This window comes from Populus trichocarpa, chromosome 10, assembly GCF_000002775.5.
Source record: "Populus trichocarpa isolate Nisqually-1 chromosome 10, P.trichocarpa_v4.1, whole genome shotgun sequence".
In the NCBI taxonomy this organism is placed as follows: domain Eukaryota; kingdom Viridiplantae; phylum Streptophyta; class Magnoliopsida; order Malpighiales; family Salicaceae; genus Populus; species Populus trichocarpa.
Window position 1 is genome coordinate 3,248,924 of NC_037294.2, and position 18,262 is coordinate 3,267,185.

The 18,262-nt window shown below is 36.9% G+C and overlaps 1 protein-coding gene across 1 annotated transcript; it reads right to left on the minus strand.

Moving 5' to 3' along the window:
- Window positions 1–12,173: 12,173 nt before the first annotated feature.
- LOC112328873 (uncharacterized) lies at window positions 12,174–18,183 on the minus strand. The gene is made up of 9 exons (XM_052456274.1): window positions 17,920–18,183; window positions 17,402–17,775; window positions 16,293–17,071; window positions 15,868–16,256; window positions 15,630–15,773; window positions 15,353–15,538; window positions 15,025–15,261; window positions 14,312–14,652; window positions 12,174–12,318 (listed from the first exon to the last, which is right to left on the minus strand). The coding sequence occupies exons 1-9, from the start codon at window positions 18,181–18,183 to the stop codon at window positions 12,174–12,176; spliced, it is 2,859 nt and encodes a 952-aa protein (XP_052312234.1).
- Between the last annotated feature and the right edge of the window lie 79 nt (window positions 18,184–18,262).

Here is an 18,262-nt window from a genome sequence, read left to right on the forward strand (position 1 = left end):
TAATACAATAGTAAGTGCAAAACAAACATACTTGTATGTGAGCTTTTAATTAAATAAATGAGTTTAATTGAACATATCTTATGGTATTAAAAATCAATAATGAAAGTTAAGTTTACAAAAATATGGTCAATTAATTGAGATGGAATGGGTTTTTTTTTTTAAAAAAAAGGTGAACATAAGACCATGATTGTACATAAAAGTGATTTTGTATATAAGTTGAAAAACGACAACTAACCTTTTAAAAATCATGCAATTCAAGTGCAGACTTGTTCTATGTTTGCAGCTGTAATGGATGTATTGTATCTGGTAGTGTGCTTTAAATAGGCAACCAATAAAATTTATCATGACATGAAATGAAAGTAAACATGCCAAATGTTTAACAACAATTCAAACCAACTTTCTAACCTATCATTCTAGCTTGCAACAGCAAACATTCCACATGTTAACAACCATTCAAACAAACTTTCCAATATACAATTCCAGATTGCAACCAGAAACAGAACAAATGTTAACAGCCATTCAACCCACATTCTAAAACACCTACAATTCCAGCTTACAACATGAAGCATTCTCACCTAATTTTCCACATTCCAACAAGAACCATTATCCAATAGTCACTAATAAAATGCAATACATCAACATGTTATACATTATAACACATTGTTTTAAAAATAAATCATAATCTCATACATTGAATCTCTTACTCAGCAACAAACATTAAATTTACACAGTAATGGACAACAACACATCATCGACAACAAGCACGTCCAAATCAACATATCGCAACAAACTTTTTCTCTTGTAACTGTCAAAAAACACAACACCAAAATATGTTGATGACAGTTTAAACATGAAAATTATGTTCATGAAGCATTTAAAATACAATGAACAAATCATTGTAATAACCTATCCAACAACTTCTGACTTTAAATATGAAATTCATATAATACTGAAAACACATATGACAACACAGTCAACTTCAATTGCTGAGAAATAACATAGAGATAATTGTAAGTACATTATATCATATTTACACTTACATCAAGGCTTTACATTTGATCTCCTCTCGAACATTAATTTTAGCCATTGAAATTTTCTTTCCTTATCTCCAATTGCTGCCCACATTTCCCTCATGCTTCTAACCATGAAAAACTCAGTTGCAAAACAATAAAGCTCACTGCCAAAAACTACTTTCTCAATTGAGTAAAACTCCTTCATGACCTCTTCTATGCTACATCCTTTTTTATCCCAACCACTTGATGTGCATTCACTCCTAGTAGAGACACTATCAACCAATCGATCTAAACGTGAAAACAGTTGCGCTCCCATTCCTGAACTTTTTTTTATCACTCTTTTGTGTACTGTTGAACACCTTTTCTCTTTTCACTACTACTACTACTACTAGGATTGCTACTACTATTGGCAAAGTTTACATCAGCAACCATATTATTGACATCCTCTACAAAATTTGGTAAAGTATCCTCTTCTGAATCACCACTACCTTCCTCTAGATGTGGATCCTCATTAGTAGCATTCTTTCTCCTTTCACCTACACCATCATCATCAGAATTCAAACCCTATAATGGAGCCCAAGCATACTGACCGGTATCCACAATGTTTGTAACATGATATCATATTTACAACATAATACGGAATCGATACAGAATGCCTAAACGTTCGAGCTCTTCGTATCTCCTACAACAAGGGAAAATGAAGATATAAATGAATCATAATAATTGTAAGAACAAACAATAAAACAGTTTATAGTAATTGTACATATGCTAAAACAAAAACAGACCTTGATTTTAGATTTCCACCACTCGTTAGTTGCTGAAATTGTTCCAAGTTCAGGACTCTAGCCTACTCCAGTTTCGAAAATCAACTTTTTCCATATTCTTCAATCCTTTTTTATTCCATCCCATTTATTCTTTAATTGTGCTTTCGTTAATGCATGGTCGGTCTGCTCCTTAAAGCAATTCATAACATATTTCCATCCAGCTTTGTCGAAATGTGTGTTCGATTGCATACCTTTTTCAATTGCTTTGATACAAATGTCACAAAATATGTTCAACATCTCTCTAGTCCTACATACCTTATCTTGTGATTGAGAATCTTCCATGTTCTTGGTTAAAATGTTTTTTTTTTCTAACATAAAATTAATAGGTTAATTTCCTAGAGGCAATGTAACAAAAGACGATGACAACACGAAAGATTGTTGTGATAATGAGTAGCAGTTTTGGTCTGTGAAAGTAGCAATGACTAATGACTACTTAACAAGATAAGGTGTTTGATACAGTTGATGATACAAATTTAACATTAATAACAAATAAACTAATATTATAGCACTCAATGCAACAAAGAAATAACACACATGGACTGAACCAAGTTTCTGAAAACAACAATTAAAAGAAACCCATGCAAGTTTAGAAAAGAGAGTTATAGAATAAGAAAACCAAATCATAAAGCATATGATTAAGTTCAGTTATTCATAAGAAGTTGATTGATCCCACATAAATCAGCACACCCACACACTAATTCATAATATTACAAATAAAAAAAATCTACATCTTAGGTGTCCCTAATCCGGTAGCATCAGTAACATTTTTTGGGAAGTTTTTTTTTATGCATATATGTAACAACCCCAACATTTGTATTCAAACAAAGAGCAGGGACATAATAATTCAATTAAACCCCAACATTTGTATTCAAAACAAAGAGCAAGGACATAATAATTCAATTAAGATTAGGGATTTTTTTTTCCTGTAATCAATAAAAATTCGGCAGAGTCTCCTCTATATTTTTAGGTACCAAGTTATCGACTCTTCTTCCACAATCCCCAATTAGCAAATCTCTTACTCGTCCTATCATCCAGGACATCCTCCTCTCATTACATCATAATTTTTCAATAATCAAATTCACACATGTCTAAACAATTCAATATCCCACATTTGCATGGATGCAATCTAAAGAATTATTCTAAAAATTGTAACTGAAGTACATTACACAATTTAAAGATTTACAAATAAAGACCATTAACGAAATTATAATCGACAGAAGTTCATAATTAAAGAAGAAATTTATAATTCAGATTATACTACACAAAAGAACTTTCGATAAATTTTAGAAGCATTATATTACATAACAAAATGATAAATTCATTCATTACAACATGATATCCAATAAAATATAAGAAAACTAATCTACTGTTCAGTCCGATAGGGGGATGTACCTGAAAATAGATTTAATACAATAAGTCAATTAGACAAATGAAAAAAAGATATCCATAAAATTCTTTCTACTTTCTTTTTTTCTTCCTTTCTTTTTGTAAATTTAGTCAAAAGATCATTAAATTAACTTCCTCATCTAGTATTATATATCAATTAAATTTCAGAATAATCTATGATTTTGTTTTTATTTTTTTTAACATCAACAAAATATAATTATTTTTTATCGCCCAATTAACACGGGCATTACATTCACTAATAAATAATTAATTTTTCTACCAGTCCATTCAACAAGCACTATTGTCATCAGTCCAAAAATTAGTTTAACGTTTCACCCATTCATCAGGGTACAAATCTCATTAACCAGGAAATTAATTCTTCATCTCGCCCATTTACCAGGGCACTAATTCCATTAAATCAGGAATTAGTTCAACAATTTACCCATTCACCAGGTACTAATCCCATTAACAAGGGACTTAATTCCTCATCACGCCCATTCACCAGGACATTGAACTCATTAATTCAGTAATTAATTCAATGATTTGCCAATCACCAGGGTTCTAATCCCATTAACCAGGGAATTAATTCCTTATCACACCCATTCACCAGAGCATTAATCCCATTAATTCAGGAATTAATTCATCACATCGCACATCTTATTTTCTCAAGTAAACAACATAATAATTTCTAATATATCAACCACAATTAATCAGATAAAAAAAAATACATATTGACAAATATTAAATTCGAGCATCGTATAATTACCTGACGACTAAGCTCGAGCCGAAGTTCCCTGCAATGGTGTCGGCCTGGCAGCCTTTCCTGAATTGACAAGTATATCACATCATTATTCTACTTTCCATATTGACACACTCAATAAATAAAATCCTTTCAATTATCCTTTCATTTGCCAAAATAAAATTTAGAGAGAAACATGAAAATTCCCTTCTTTCTTTTGTAAATTTCCTTCCTATTCTTTCAATTTCCACATTGTAACACAATTCATTTCATCATTCAAAACAATATATATATTCTTTAAATGTATTTATTTAATTTATTTTACCAAAAATTAAATTAAAGGAAAACATAAAAAATTTCATGATCTATTCACTCTTTAACATTAATATCATCTCTTTCCTATACAAACTCATCATCTTATTCAAATTCTTAAATTTTATTCTTCTTATTATTATTTTTCCAAAAAAATCCCTTCTTCAAGAACACCTAAAATTTTGCTTCAATTACCATAATTTCTTACTTTCTCTACTCACTTTAATAATCTTAACACAATTTCATAATCAATTGTAATTTTCTCCAAAATTTATCATGAATCCTAATTCCTCATTTCATAAAGTTCAATCAATTTAAAGCATTAATTCTTTAAGAATCTTATTTAAAAGTGTGAGGGCACCTTACCAAGCAATAGCCAAAACTTTAACACTTTTGAATTGAGAAAATTTCCTTGCTTGAATTTGTTTTTTGTCTCGTGGCCGAATGCTTCTTTCTCTTTGAAAAAGCAAGTTTCGTTCTTTTTTTTCTCTCCTTACAGCACACACATATATATAATTAACTTTTTTAAAAATATCTTTCATGTCCCTAAATGTTCTCTTCCCGCACACACACTTTAGCACACATATTATTTCTTTAACTTTTTTAAAAATGCCTTCTATATCCCTCAACAGTAACTTTTATGATTTTTGGGTAAAATTTTTTGAATCCTGATACCTGTTTATACCAAAACTTGCCCGGGTTATATCGAATTTCACTAAGTTACTTGTTGGTACTTTTAGTTTCATGAAATTCACTTCTATAAAAATTTTATTCATATTTTTGTGTTTATTTATTTATTTATATATATTAACACTTGAACAAAATATTTTAATTCAGATTCTCGAATATATCATCATTTTTATAATTTAATTTATCACTTTCCCTCATTTTTCGTAATCCTAACTTTTGTTAATATCAATAATATTATCCGGGCTTTTACAATATAGGTTAATTTAATATGTCTGTGGGTTAAGACATAAGAGCATCAAACTTTAGTAAATTGCATAATTACATACAACATTGTTAAAATATTGTAATCATGAATGACATCTAATATTTAATTTGCAATGAGGTGAGATAAAGGATTGATGTTATACTGGAATTGAAATGCTTATGCATACAGGGATAATCCAATTTGTCGGTTTATAACATGAAAGAAAATGCAAATATTGACATATACAGTGGCAGTGCAATAAGAACATACATAAGAACATGACTTCAATTTTTTCCCAGTTACAGCTAAATCTTAGAACATATAACTTAAAAAAAATAACAAAGATAATGAGTCTTGTAGTGTAGGATGTACCGAAACAAAGATCGGGAGTTTGTTGTGCTTTCTAGGAGACAAAGATGTTACATCTTTGGTTCCTGAAAGAAAACATAATGCCATAAAATTAGAGAAAAAAGAAGAAGAAGAAGTGAATGATTATTGTAGATATTGGGAATTTGAGTTACATGAAGTTTTTAAAATATATTCTTAAGAACATTACCTTGAACATCATCATCAATTTCAGTGTATCCTATAGTGTAGGATGTACCTCAATATAGATCAGGAGTTTATTGTGCTTTCCAGGAGACAAAGATGTTAGATCTTTAGTTCCTGAAACAAAACGGAATGCAAAAAATTAGAAAAAAGAAAGAAAAAGGGAATGATTATTGCAGATATTGGAAATTTAAGTTACATGAAGTTTTTTAAATATATTCTCAAAAAAATTTCCTTGAACATCACATCAATTTCAGCATGTCTTCAACCATTTCTAGGTTATGAAGAAGCATCATCATCGCTAAAAGACTTGAAGAAGGCAGCAGATCTAGTGTATGGTTTGCGTTTAGGTTGGGGATTTGGGTTGGAAATCGATAGTTTTTAGCCTGAATGATTTGTTGACAGACAACAATACATTCCTAAAGGTTTTAACAATTGGATCTTCAATCGGCTACAAAGTTAGTGTGTAAGGTCTGTGAGAGATTGGAATGAAAGGGAAGAACAATAAAGAAAGCAGGGAAAGAACGATGAGAGGAGACAAGACCAAAATAAGGTTATTTTTTATAATAAAAAATTAATTGTGTTAGTGCGAGTGTTTAATTGTGTTAGCGAGTGTGTGTTTAGGTAAAAGCAAGTGTGACTTGTTTTTGTGTAACCCGTAGTTGCAACACAGGTTATCATGGGTCCTAGCAATTGAAAAATAAGGTTTATAGCTAACCAAACAGTTTTAAATTATGGTTTCATTTGAACATAGAAGTTACCACGTAAACAAACACTCTCTAAATTAAAATGCTAATAGTTATATAAACAAATATACTAACATATATTTCATTTCATAATTAATATACAATTTATTATTATTATTATTATTGTATCATAAAAACTGAATGTGATAGTAGCGAAAAATAATTAATAGAAATAGAGTCACGAGAAGTTCTTACACAAAGAAGAGATTTTACCAGCAATACGAGGGCAATGATGTCCAATAAGTCTGAAAGATTTTTGCGAAGAAGATCATCCAAATGCTGAGGTGATTACAGTTTGGATTGCATTCGCAATTGGAAAGATTTCAAGCGGAAGTGTCCTCTTTGCAATTTCCGATTTCAATTCTTGGTTTTGCAGAATCAGTCTCCCCTCTTGACGGTAAAATTACTGGTGGTGAAGGAGGGAAAAAGGATCACTCTGCATGCTGAGTTCGGTTTTGGAGATAGGCAACTTATTTGATGGTTTACTGCTAATTTTTAGTTTGATTGTTCGGTTGATAAAGATATGTAGAGCTGAATTAGAAATTGCTAATCGGAGAAGTAGACTATTACCGTGGCGGCGAACATTTGGGGAGCGATACTGGATTCTCAAAGAAAGGTTTAGTGGCGTGCTAGGTACCCTAATTAATTGGAGAGAGAAGATGAGTGAATTAGAACTATCTTTCTTAGAGTTCATTGCTGGTGTTGTTGATATGGTGCTATTTCAAATTATTAGGTTTTTTAAAAAAAATAAAAAAGATCTATGTGCAGAATATATATTAGACACCACACCAGATGCATGCCGCTCAGCCAGCACCAAGCAGGACGTGCACGACATTGCAACAAAATTTGCACACCAGCCGCTTGCCACTCTGCTAGCACCAAGCAACAACCTGCAACAAGATTTGTAAATGCAACAAAATAAATCCTTTGTATTCCTTCTCCCATTCTGTTATAAGAGTATAGGACGAAATAGTTTGTTAGAGTTTGTTATACTAAGCTGTGTATAAATACAGCAGTGTTCATGTAAAAACATAACAGTGTGTGAAATAATAAGTGACACACATAATGATTTTTCGTCCTTCATGTAAAATCTTTCTTCCTTCATCTTTTCATATCATCTTCAGTTTGTATCATGGTATCAGAGCTCTAGAAAGCAATATCCATGGAGGATTTCTCAGAAAATCAATCTTCACCAAATATACCACATAACCCATCAGCTCACTCAGATATTAACCCAAACACCAACCATACAACAACCACTCATCAATATTTGAATCTTAACAATCCCAGCAACCCCTTTCGATTAGACACTAGAGACAACTCAGCCATAATTCTGGTAACAGATTTACTTAATGGCGACAACTATGCAACTCGGTCTCGTGCAATGTAGAGAGCTTTTCGGGCCAAGAACAAACTGGCATTTATCACAGGAACCATTAACCAACCAACTGACCAAGAAGACCCTTTTTTTATTTGTTTGAACGATGTAATGACATGGTGGTTTCATGGCTTCAGAACTCTATCAGCACCTATATCAAATCTAGCATAGCATTTGTTAACAGTGCTCGAGATATTTGGCTTGATCTGCAAGATCATTTTTCGAATCAAAATGGCCTACGCATTTATCATCTGAAGAAAACCTTAGCCAATCTCTCACAAGAAAATGATATTGTAAGTGTTTACTATGGTAAGCTAAAGACTATTTGGGATGAAACATTAATTTATGATCCTATTCCATCTTATAAATGTGGTGCTATGAAAATTATATCTGATCGTTATCAGCGAGATTATGTCTTATAATTTTTAATAGGTTTGAATGACTCTTATTCTCCCATACGGGACCAAATCATGTTGCTTGACCTCATTCCCACCATTGCTCGCGTATTTTCCATCATTCAGCAACAAGAACGCTAGCATCAACTTGCTTCTCCCTCCACACAACATGATGTTATGGCTTTTGCAGTCAGAAGACATTCTTCATTTCCTGTCAAATACCCATTACACTCTAAGTTCAAAAAGGAACGAACCTATTGTACTCACTGCAAGATTACTGGGCACATGTTGGACACCTATTTCAAGGCTGGCAACGTTGAAGCTCCCACATGTTCTCATTGCAATCTTACTGGTCACACAGTGGAAAAGTGTTATAAACTGCATGGCTATCCTCCAGGCCACAAACTATTCATTAAGCCCAGAGGTGCACATGTTCTTGCAGCACAATCAACTTCAGCTCCTGCTGCTACTGTTGAAAATCCCAGCAATATTCGAATAGGTTTGACTAAGGCACAATACAATCAACTCATGGCTCTACTTCCCTCAGGAACCTCTTCCACTGCTCAGACCTTGACTCAACCTGATCCCTTTTCCCCTCCTCACGTATCTGGTATCAATTTTTGTTTGGATGCTCTCTCTCTCTCTCACACACACTAATATTTCTCTTTCCCATGCACCTTGGATCATCGATACAGGAGCAACAAACCATATGGTCTGCTGCACCTCTTTTTTCACTACTGTTACCTTTATTATTTCTCAACCTATTGAGTTACCAAATGGCACACACGTTTTTGCCACACATATTGGAACAATCCAACTAACGCCTTTTATTTGTCTCACACAAGTTTTATGTATTCCTTCTTTTAATTTTAATTTGCTTTCAGTAAAAAAATTGTCCACCAATCTTACCTGTTGCGTTATGTTTCTCTCTAATTCTTGTTTCATTCAGGACCTTTTATCTTGGACAACGATTGGGAAGGGTGAAGTGAGGAATGGACTTTATCGTTTTGTCAACAATCCCGTCTCTTCATCCCTCCTAGTTCATACATTATCCCAATTTTCCATTTCACAACGTTCTGTTACAACTTCTGCTTTGTTTAAACACAATAATTCTGATTTGTGGCATTGTCGTTTAGACCATCCATATTTTCCTGTCTTGTCTTCAATCACAGATCCTGTAGTCAAGAACAACATCTCTATTATCAATGAAAAACCTTGTTGCATTTGTCCCTTAGCAAAATTTCATCGATTACCCTTTTCTTATAGCACTCATCATGCACGTAACCTTTTGAAATTGTACATTGTGACCTATGGGGACCATGCTCCATACCCTCCTATGATGGTTTCAAATATTTTCTCACTTTAGTTGATTGTTTCACCCGCAGTACATGGTTGTATCTTCTCACTACTAAAGCAGACACTAAACGTAACATAGAATCCTTTGCCAATCTGGTTAAAAACCACTTTAATCGTAAAATCAAAATCTTACGAAGTGATAATGGGGGGAATTTCACATGAAAGATTTTTTTCATATCAAAGGAATTATTCACCAAACCAGCTGTGTTGAAACACCCCAACAAAATGGGATTGTAGAACGCAAACACCAACACCTTCTCAATGTTGCCCGAGCACTAAGATTTCAAGCCAAACTTTCACTTCAATATTGGAGTGATTGCGTCTTAACAACCATATACCTTATCAATTGCACCCCTAGCCCCTTACTTAAACACAAGACACCTTTTGAACTTCTATTCAATCAACCACCCGCTTATGCACATTTAAAGGTTTTCGGGTATCTTTATTTTGCCTCAACTTTTTCACGACAATGAAAGAAATTTGACCCCCGTAGCCGAATGTGCATATTTCTTAGATATTCTTTTGGCATTAAAGGATATAAATTACTTGATATGCAGTCTCATACTGCCTTTATATCTAGAGATGTTATCTTTCATGAATCTATTTTCCCATTTCACTCTTTAAATCTTCCATCTGACAACACTACTTTTGTGTTCACTAAACCTTTACCCAACACTCTTGACTTTCCTATTGTTGTTTCGAACCCTGATGCTTCTGGTCCATCTCCTCCCACCATACCTAATATCCCTAAGCCAGCAATTGATGATTCTGTCACCTTTATGACAGACACTACACCAGCCCTCATATCTCCTTCTGATTCTGTTCTTCGCAAATCTACTAGGGTAAGAAGAGCACCACAGTATTTGCAAGACTTTCATTGCCACCAGTCCTCCCTCACTATGCCTTCTCAATCATTATCCAAGTGTTCCGCCTCAATCACTGGTAATCCTTACTCTTTGGAAAACTTTCTTGCTTATAAAAAATTTTCTCCATCATTTACTGCTTTTTCCACTTTTGTTTCCTTACACACTGATCCTACTACATACAAACAAGCCGTGAAACATCTGGTTGGTGCAAAGCCATGAGTGATGAATTGATTGTCTTAGAACAAAATCACACCTGAACTGTAACTGATTTACCTCATGGCAAGGCAGCTATTGATTGTAAATATGTTTACAAGACTAAATTTCATGTTGATGGAAGTATTGAGAGACTAAAAGCTCGGCTTGTAGCCAAAGGTTTTTCGCAGCAAGCAGGAATTGACTATACAGAAACTTTATCCCCTATCGCAAAGCTTGTCACCGTCAGAGTTCTACTTTATGTCGCAACAATCAAAGGATGGTCTCTTTTACAATTTGATGTCAATAATGTCTTTTTTCACGGTGACCTAGAGGAAGAAATATACATGCAAAAGCCTCATGGCTACTCTGTCGGTGGCCCCAATCAAGTCTGCAAGCTCCTTAAGAGTTTATATGGACTCAAGCAAGCTTCCCGCCAATGGTATTCCAAACTCTCCCTTTCTCTCATTGCTTTTGGTTTTACACAATCCAAAGCTGACTACAACCTATTTACTAAAGTGGATGACAACTCCTTTCTTGCTTTACTGGTTTATGTTGACGACATTATCGTTACTGGTAACTGTTCCTCTTCCATTGAATCACTTAAATCCTTCCTGCATAAACAATTTCAAATTAAAGATCTTAGCTGCTTACGATACTTTCTCGGCCTCAAAGTTGCTAGATCCTCGACATATTCATCTCTGTCAAAGAAAGTATACTCTCGACATCTTGGCTGATTCAGGTGCCTTGGCTAGCAAACCTCTCAAATTACCCCTTGAGCAGAACTTCAAGCTCAGCAAGACTTCTAGAGTTCCCTTACCAGACCTCAGCTCCTATCATCGTCTCATTGGACGTCTTTTATATCTCACCATCACCAGATCAGATATTTGTTATCCCGTCCAAATCCTCAGTCAGTATTTGGACACACCCACGACTACACATCTCGCAACAACTCATCGAATTCTTCGTTACATCAAGTTTGCACCTGGCCAGGGCATTCTATTGTCTTCTTCCTCACATATTCAACTCAAAGCCTTCTGTGACTCTGATTGGGCTTCATGTCCTGATACTAGGAGGTTAGTTACGGGTTACTGCATATTTCTTGGCAACTCTCTTATTTCTTAGAAATCCAAGAAACAATCTATTGTATCTCGCTCCTCAGCTGAGGCAGAATATCGGTCTATGGCTTCCATTTGCTCAGAACTAACCTGGCTTTGATATTTCCTTCAAGATCTTCATGTCTTTCATCCTCAAGCAGCCCAGCTTTACTGTGATAATCAGGTTGCTCTGCATTTTGATGCCAATCCTGTTTTTCATGAACGCACGAAACATATTGAATTGAATTGTCATGCCATTCGTGATAAGATACAAGATGGTAGCATAACAACTACTCATGTTGCCTCTCGGTGTCAACTAGCAAACATATTTACAAAAGCTATTCCTTCTTCTATTTTTCAGACACACTTATCCAATATGGGAATACTTAATCTCTATTCTCCATCTTGTGGAGGGTATTAGACACCACACCAGATGCATGCCACTCAGCCAGCACCAAGCAAGACGTGTAGGACGTTGCAACAAGATTTGCACACCAGCCGCTTGCCACTCTGCCAGCACCAAGCAACAACCTGCAACAAGATTTGTAAATGCAACATAATAAATAATTTGTATTCCTTCTCCCATTCTGTTATAAGAGTATAGGACGAAATAGTTTGTTAGAGTTTGTTCTACTAAGCTGAATATAAATACAACAGTCTTCATGTAAAAACATAACAGTGTGTGAAATAATAAGTGACACACAAAATGATTTTCGTACTTCATGTAAAATCTCTCTTCCTTCATCTTTTCATATCATCTTCAGTTTGTATCAATATATAATCGAAGATTGCATGCTATTCCTATATCGTCCAAAAATTTTCTCGAGCAGGTATTCTCTTCCAAACCTGTATTGATCGAGCTCTCAATTGTTGTGTTGTGTGTTTTTGACAAGCATATTAGCGAAGTGATTATTTTGTGTGACTGCATGCATTCCTCGCCTTTTCCTACTATGGATTAAGGTGGATGCTTCCTACTTTTGCTTTCATACATTACCAGAAAATCAATAGCATCAGGCTAGGATGTGCTTCGTTCTTCTTCTTTTTTAGGAAAAATGTTATGAACCATTTTTTTGTTTGTTAGAAAATCTGTTTGATCTTATTGTTTTTTCTTACTGATTCTAATTTCATGTTTTTGAACTTTCAGAATATATCAAGAGATGCTTTCATGAAACAAAGAATACTGCAGAGGATAGAACTGTGGATTCAAAGGGCTACAGACCTTCCTTGAGGACCCAGATCCATTCGTTATTGTTCATTGTTACGTGGGAGATAGTAAGAGAACCGAATTGGATGATATCCAGTGGTGGCTATGGAGGAGGTAGAGATTATAGGGTTGTAATTAATTGAGAGGTCGTTGATACCACGCCAACAACACACTGATAGTATTTACTTGAAATAAAGAAATTCATGCTTTCATTATATTTCTTGTTATCCTTCTGTTAACATGCACGTAGCTTTATATAGACTAACTACCTTCTAAATGGTTCTAAGAACCTTCAGCATGCAGGCTGTGTGATTAACTACCATGCAGTATTTTATGGAATGAAACGGTGCGTATGGGTTACTAAATGAAACGGTGCATATGGGTTATATAATGACTACTATATTTTTAAATTCATGATAGGAGTTTGTTCTTCCTCCTATTCCAATTCGTCTTCAACTGGTAACAATTGGCCCTCCTTAAAACCAACCTTGTCCTCAAGGTTGAAAAATGGAAATCGCAGCTTAAATTCCTCCAGGTCTTCCTAGGTGACATCAGCAAGAGCTAGTCCCTCCCAGAGTATCAACACTTGAGTTTTTGCTTGATTCTGACGTTGAACCATACGTCTGTCTAAAACATTTCGTGGTTGCAGGGCAGCTGTTTGAGGTAACATAGGAGGAGTGCCCTGCACTGTGTGATTACCCTTATGTTTTTTAAGCTGAGAGACGTGGAACACTGGATGAATATGAGTTGAAGGTGGCAGATCAAGCTTATAGGCCACGCTGCCAATCTTGGCAATTACCTGGTAAGGCCCATAATACTTAGCTGCAAACTTTTATGATGACCTGCGTGCCATTGATTGTTGCCTGTATGGTTGGAGTTTGAGGAATACGTAGTCATTTATTTCAAAACTACGATAGCTTCTTTTCCTGTTAGCCACCATAGTCATCCTATTCTGGGCTACTAGGAGATGCTCCCTGACTCTCTTTATGACTTCTTCTTTAGCTGATAAATACTCATCGACTGATTCCACAGCAGAATCCTTAGGAATCATTAGGAAGGTAGGGAATGTGCAAGGGTGGAGGAACCCCATATAACACTTGATAAGGGGTCATCTTGGTAACTGAGTGGTAGTTAGTATTGTACCACCATTCAGCTAAGGGTAACCACTTTACCCACTGATTTGGGCACTCACCTGTCATGCATCGTAAGTACTGTTCAATGTATTTGTTAACAATTTTTGTTTGGTCGTCCGTTTGTAGGTGGTAGGCTGAGGTGTAGTTGAGGTTGACGCCTTGGCTGGTGAATAACTCTTTCCAAAACCTGCTCAAGAAAACAGGATCCCTGTCACTGGTTATAGAAGCTGGTAACCCGTGTAGCTTATAGACATTGTTCATAAATATTTTGGCCACCCCTGAGGCAGAATAAGGATGATTGAGGGCCATGCAGTGGGCGTATTTGCTTAAACGATCCACAACAACTAATATCACATCCTTCCCTTCGGATTTTGAGAGTCCTTTGACAAAATCCATGTTGATGTCAATGAAAGGAGTTGAAGGAATGGGTAGCGGTTGCAGGAGTCCAGGGCTTGCCATGTTCTCATGTTTGTTCCTCTGACAAACATTGCATTCCCTGATGAATTGCCTAATGTGCTTCTGCTGACCCTTCCAATAAAATAATCCTCCAATGGTTTTAGCAGTTACTATCATGCCTGAATGCCCCCCCACAGCTAAATTATAGAACATAGATATGAGCTTGTTCGCAGTTCAGGATCCTTCCCTACTACCACTTTTCCTCTCCTGTTAAGGTGATCATTCACCCAAGTGTAGTGGGGATGGGAGTTAGTAGACTCTTGTAAGTGCTTAATGATCTCTTGGACTGCTGCATCGCCTTCGTAGGACTTCCTAATTTATGCCAGGAGGCCTGTTGAAATGGTAGAAATGGTCAGGGCATACACTTCTTTGTTGGGAATCCTGGAAAGAGCATCTGCTAGGACATTTTCTCTGCCTTGTTTGTATTCTATATCATAGTCGTACCCCAGTAATTTCACCAACCATAAATGTTATGCTGGAGTGGTCAACTTTTGCTGTAAGAGGTACTTTAAGCTGATGTGATTTGTTCTGATGATAAAATGGCGTCCCCAAAGATAGTGTTTCCATTTGGTAACTGCCTGAAGAATAGCCAGCATTTCCCTCTCGTATACAGACATAACCTGCTTTTAGGTCCCAACGATTTGCTAAGGAACGCAATGGGGTGTCCCTCTTGCATAAGAACTGCTCCCACGCCAATAATGGATGCATCAGTCTCTACTATGAATGTTTTGTTAAAGTCTGGCAGAGCTAATATAGGGGCACTGGTCATAACCTTTTTCAACTGATTAAATGCTTCGGTAGCATCTTTGTTCCATCCAGTTGCCTTCTTTTTTAGCAGTTGAGTTAGTGGTTTGCAAATACTGCCATAACCTTTGACGAACCTTTTGTAGTAGCCCGTCAATCCCAAAAATCCCCGTAGTTGTTTCAATCTTGTGGGCATTAGCCAGTCGATAATGGCCTGTATTTTGTAGGGGCTGTCGCCACTCCTTGTTCAGAAATTATGTGTCCCAAATACTCCACCTGGTTTTGGCCAAAGAAGCATTTGCTACCAGATGATGTTCCCTGAGTATGTTGAGAACGGTAGCCAGATGCTCATAATGTTCTGTAAGTGTATGGCTATAAACCAAGATGTCGTCAAAGAATACTAGGATGAATTTCCTCAAATACTCCCTAAAAATCTCATTCATTAAACTCTGGAAGGTGGTAGGGGCATTGGTTAGCCCAAACGGCATAACCAAGAACTCGTAGTGGCCACTGTGAGTTCTGAAGGCAGTTTTAAATTCTTGCCATGCGAATCTGATGGTAGCCTGAACGTAAGTCGATCTTGGAGAATATAGAAGCTCCCACTAATTCTTCCAAAAGTTCCTCAATCATGGGAATAGGATACTTATCCTTGATGGTAAGTTTATTCAACGCTCTGTAATCTATACATAGACACCATGTAGAGTCCTTTTTCTTGACAAGAATTATTGGTGAAGCAAACGGACTGTTGCTGGTTCTTATGATTTTTGCCCTCAGCATCTCTTTCACCATTTCCTCCAATGTGTCCTTTTGAAGGCCAGAGTATCTGTAAGGTTGTAGATTAACCGAATTCCCTCCTTCCTTTAGAGGAATCTTGTGATCATGGGATCTGAGAGGGGGCAGCCCTTTGGGTTCCTGAAACAAGTCAATATATCCTGCCAAAAGGTTCTACAGGTGGTTGGCTTGATTACCTGTTGAAGGAACAGAGAAAGTAGTGGTCTCAGGAATGGTCCCTGCCTCCACCTCTTCTATCATCTGTAAGTTACATAAACGGTACCCCTCCAACTGGCCGTGACTCCTTGCTAGAGAATTAAGATGCTCCAATTCAATAAATTGTAGTTTCGGTGGGTTTTCACCCTTTAGCAAAACCCTTTTCCCTTGCCAGTCGAATGACATCCATAAATGTTTGTAGTTGTACAATATGTCCCCCAGTAGCGATAGCCATTGTATACCTAACACCATCTCACAATTACTTAGGTCTATGATGAATACATCAGCCACAAAGCTTATCCCCTGCATCATCCACCTTAGGCCCTTGCATAGAGATTTGCAGACCATTCTTTCACCATTAGCTGCTTGCACCATCATGGGTTTAATGGCGGTCAATTGGAGCTGAAGTTTGAGTGCCAACTCAGCGTTGAGGAAGTTGTGAGTACTTCCTGAGTCTATTAGAATACTCACAGTGGTTCTATCCAATCTACCAGTAAACTTCATTGTGTTGAGCCCCACAGTACCTTCCAATGCGTCCAGGGAGATGTGGGGTGAGAGCTCTCTCGCCTGGAGGTCATCTCCAGTTGGCTCTTCTGTAGTGACTTCATCCTCTTCTTCAGTTATACTTAAGGAATACAACCTTTTACTTCTACATCTATGGCCAGGCACGAACTTATCATCACACCAAAAACATAACCCCTTAAGCCTTCTTTCCTCGAATTCTTGGTTTTTTAGAGATTTGGTTGGTTTAATGGAGTTCCTGCAAGTGGAGGTGGAAGGATTATTATGCCAGGGAGCTGGATTTGGTTTGATGGGGGTATTATGCATGGTCGTTGGACTCTGCGTGGAGTTTGGGGTTGTGGGAAGGTGTGGTTGGGTGGTCATAATAGGTGGAGAGTAACGTTTTGGGGAACTGGAAAATTTCTTGTAGGAGAGACTCTCCGGGTCGACCGGGTTTCGCCGGGTCAATTCCCGAGCGTGTTTTTGCCTTCACCCGGACCGGTCCCAGGCCCGGGTCGGCCGGGTCCCGGGTCGACCCGCCGGGCCGGTCCGGGTCTTGAAACACTGGGAGAGAGTGTTGGCTTGTAACCTGGCTAAGTTATAAGCATGCTTAAGAGTCTTGGGTTCAAACATTTTTACCGTGTTTTTGATCTCCAACTCCAATCCTCCCAGGAATATGACCAGCGATTGTTTTTCATTGATTTCTGCCTTGTTCCACAGAATATCAAAATCTTGGATATATTCTTCTAGATTCCCTCGTTGTTTGAGCTTCATTAATTCCTCCAAGGGGTCCTGTTGCCCTCCAAATCGACATCTGATAGCCTCCACATACTCCTCCCAAGTGGCTCTTTGGTTTTCTGCACTTCTCAAGAAGTTCTGGTGCCAGTACAGTGCAACACCCTCTAAGTAATAGGAAGCGATTCTCAACTTGTCAGTGTTGGCAATTTCTTCGATCTTGAAATACTAAGCACATTTGTATAGCCAGCGATGTACATCTTCACCATTGAAGGTGGGAAAGAAATGTTTCGGTTTATGTATCTTGTATGAAGGTATTCTCTCTTCTTGAGAGCTCCTGTGCCTGGATTCATATCCTTCCATGCCTGATACCTGCTTGTCTCTGCCCTGACTAGAGCTACCCGTGTTGGGTGAGAGTTTGTGTAGAGCCAGTTCTAGTTGTTGTGCCATAGTGCCCATAATGCTCTGTATGTCTCTTATCTGAACACCCTGGTTAGCAATGGTCTGGTCTAGTTTGACATTTTGTCCCTTAAGTAAGTCAGCCATCAGCTCATACTTAAGGTTGTGATCCTGCGATACTGCTGCAATGGAGTCTTCACTACGTTTGAGGTCGGCTGCTCTGGTGTCTGGTGGCATGGTGGTAGTCCGTGGATTGCAGGCTCTGATACTAGTTGTTACGTGGGAGATAGTAAGAGAACCAAACTGGATGATATCT

Excerpts from the sequence above, each read along its gene's own strand:
- LOC112328873 (XM_052456274.1), bottom strand. The coding sequence starts at position 18,183 with ATGCCACCAGACACCAGAGCAGCCGACCTCAAACGTAGTGAAGACTCC. Across the intron at positions 15,774-15,867 it reads GCTACCATCAGATTCGCATG|AGTTTAATGAATGAGATTTT; the intron begins GCAAGAATTTAA and ends ACCACCTTCCAG. Across the intron at positions 12,319-14,311 it reads GATCCTGTTTTCTTGAGCAG|GTTGTTGCTTGGTGCTGGCA; the intron begins GTTTTGGAAAGA and ends ATCTTGTTGCAG.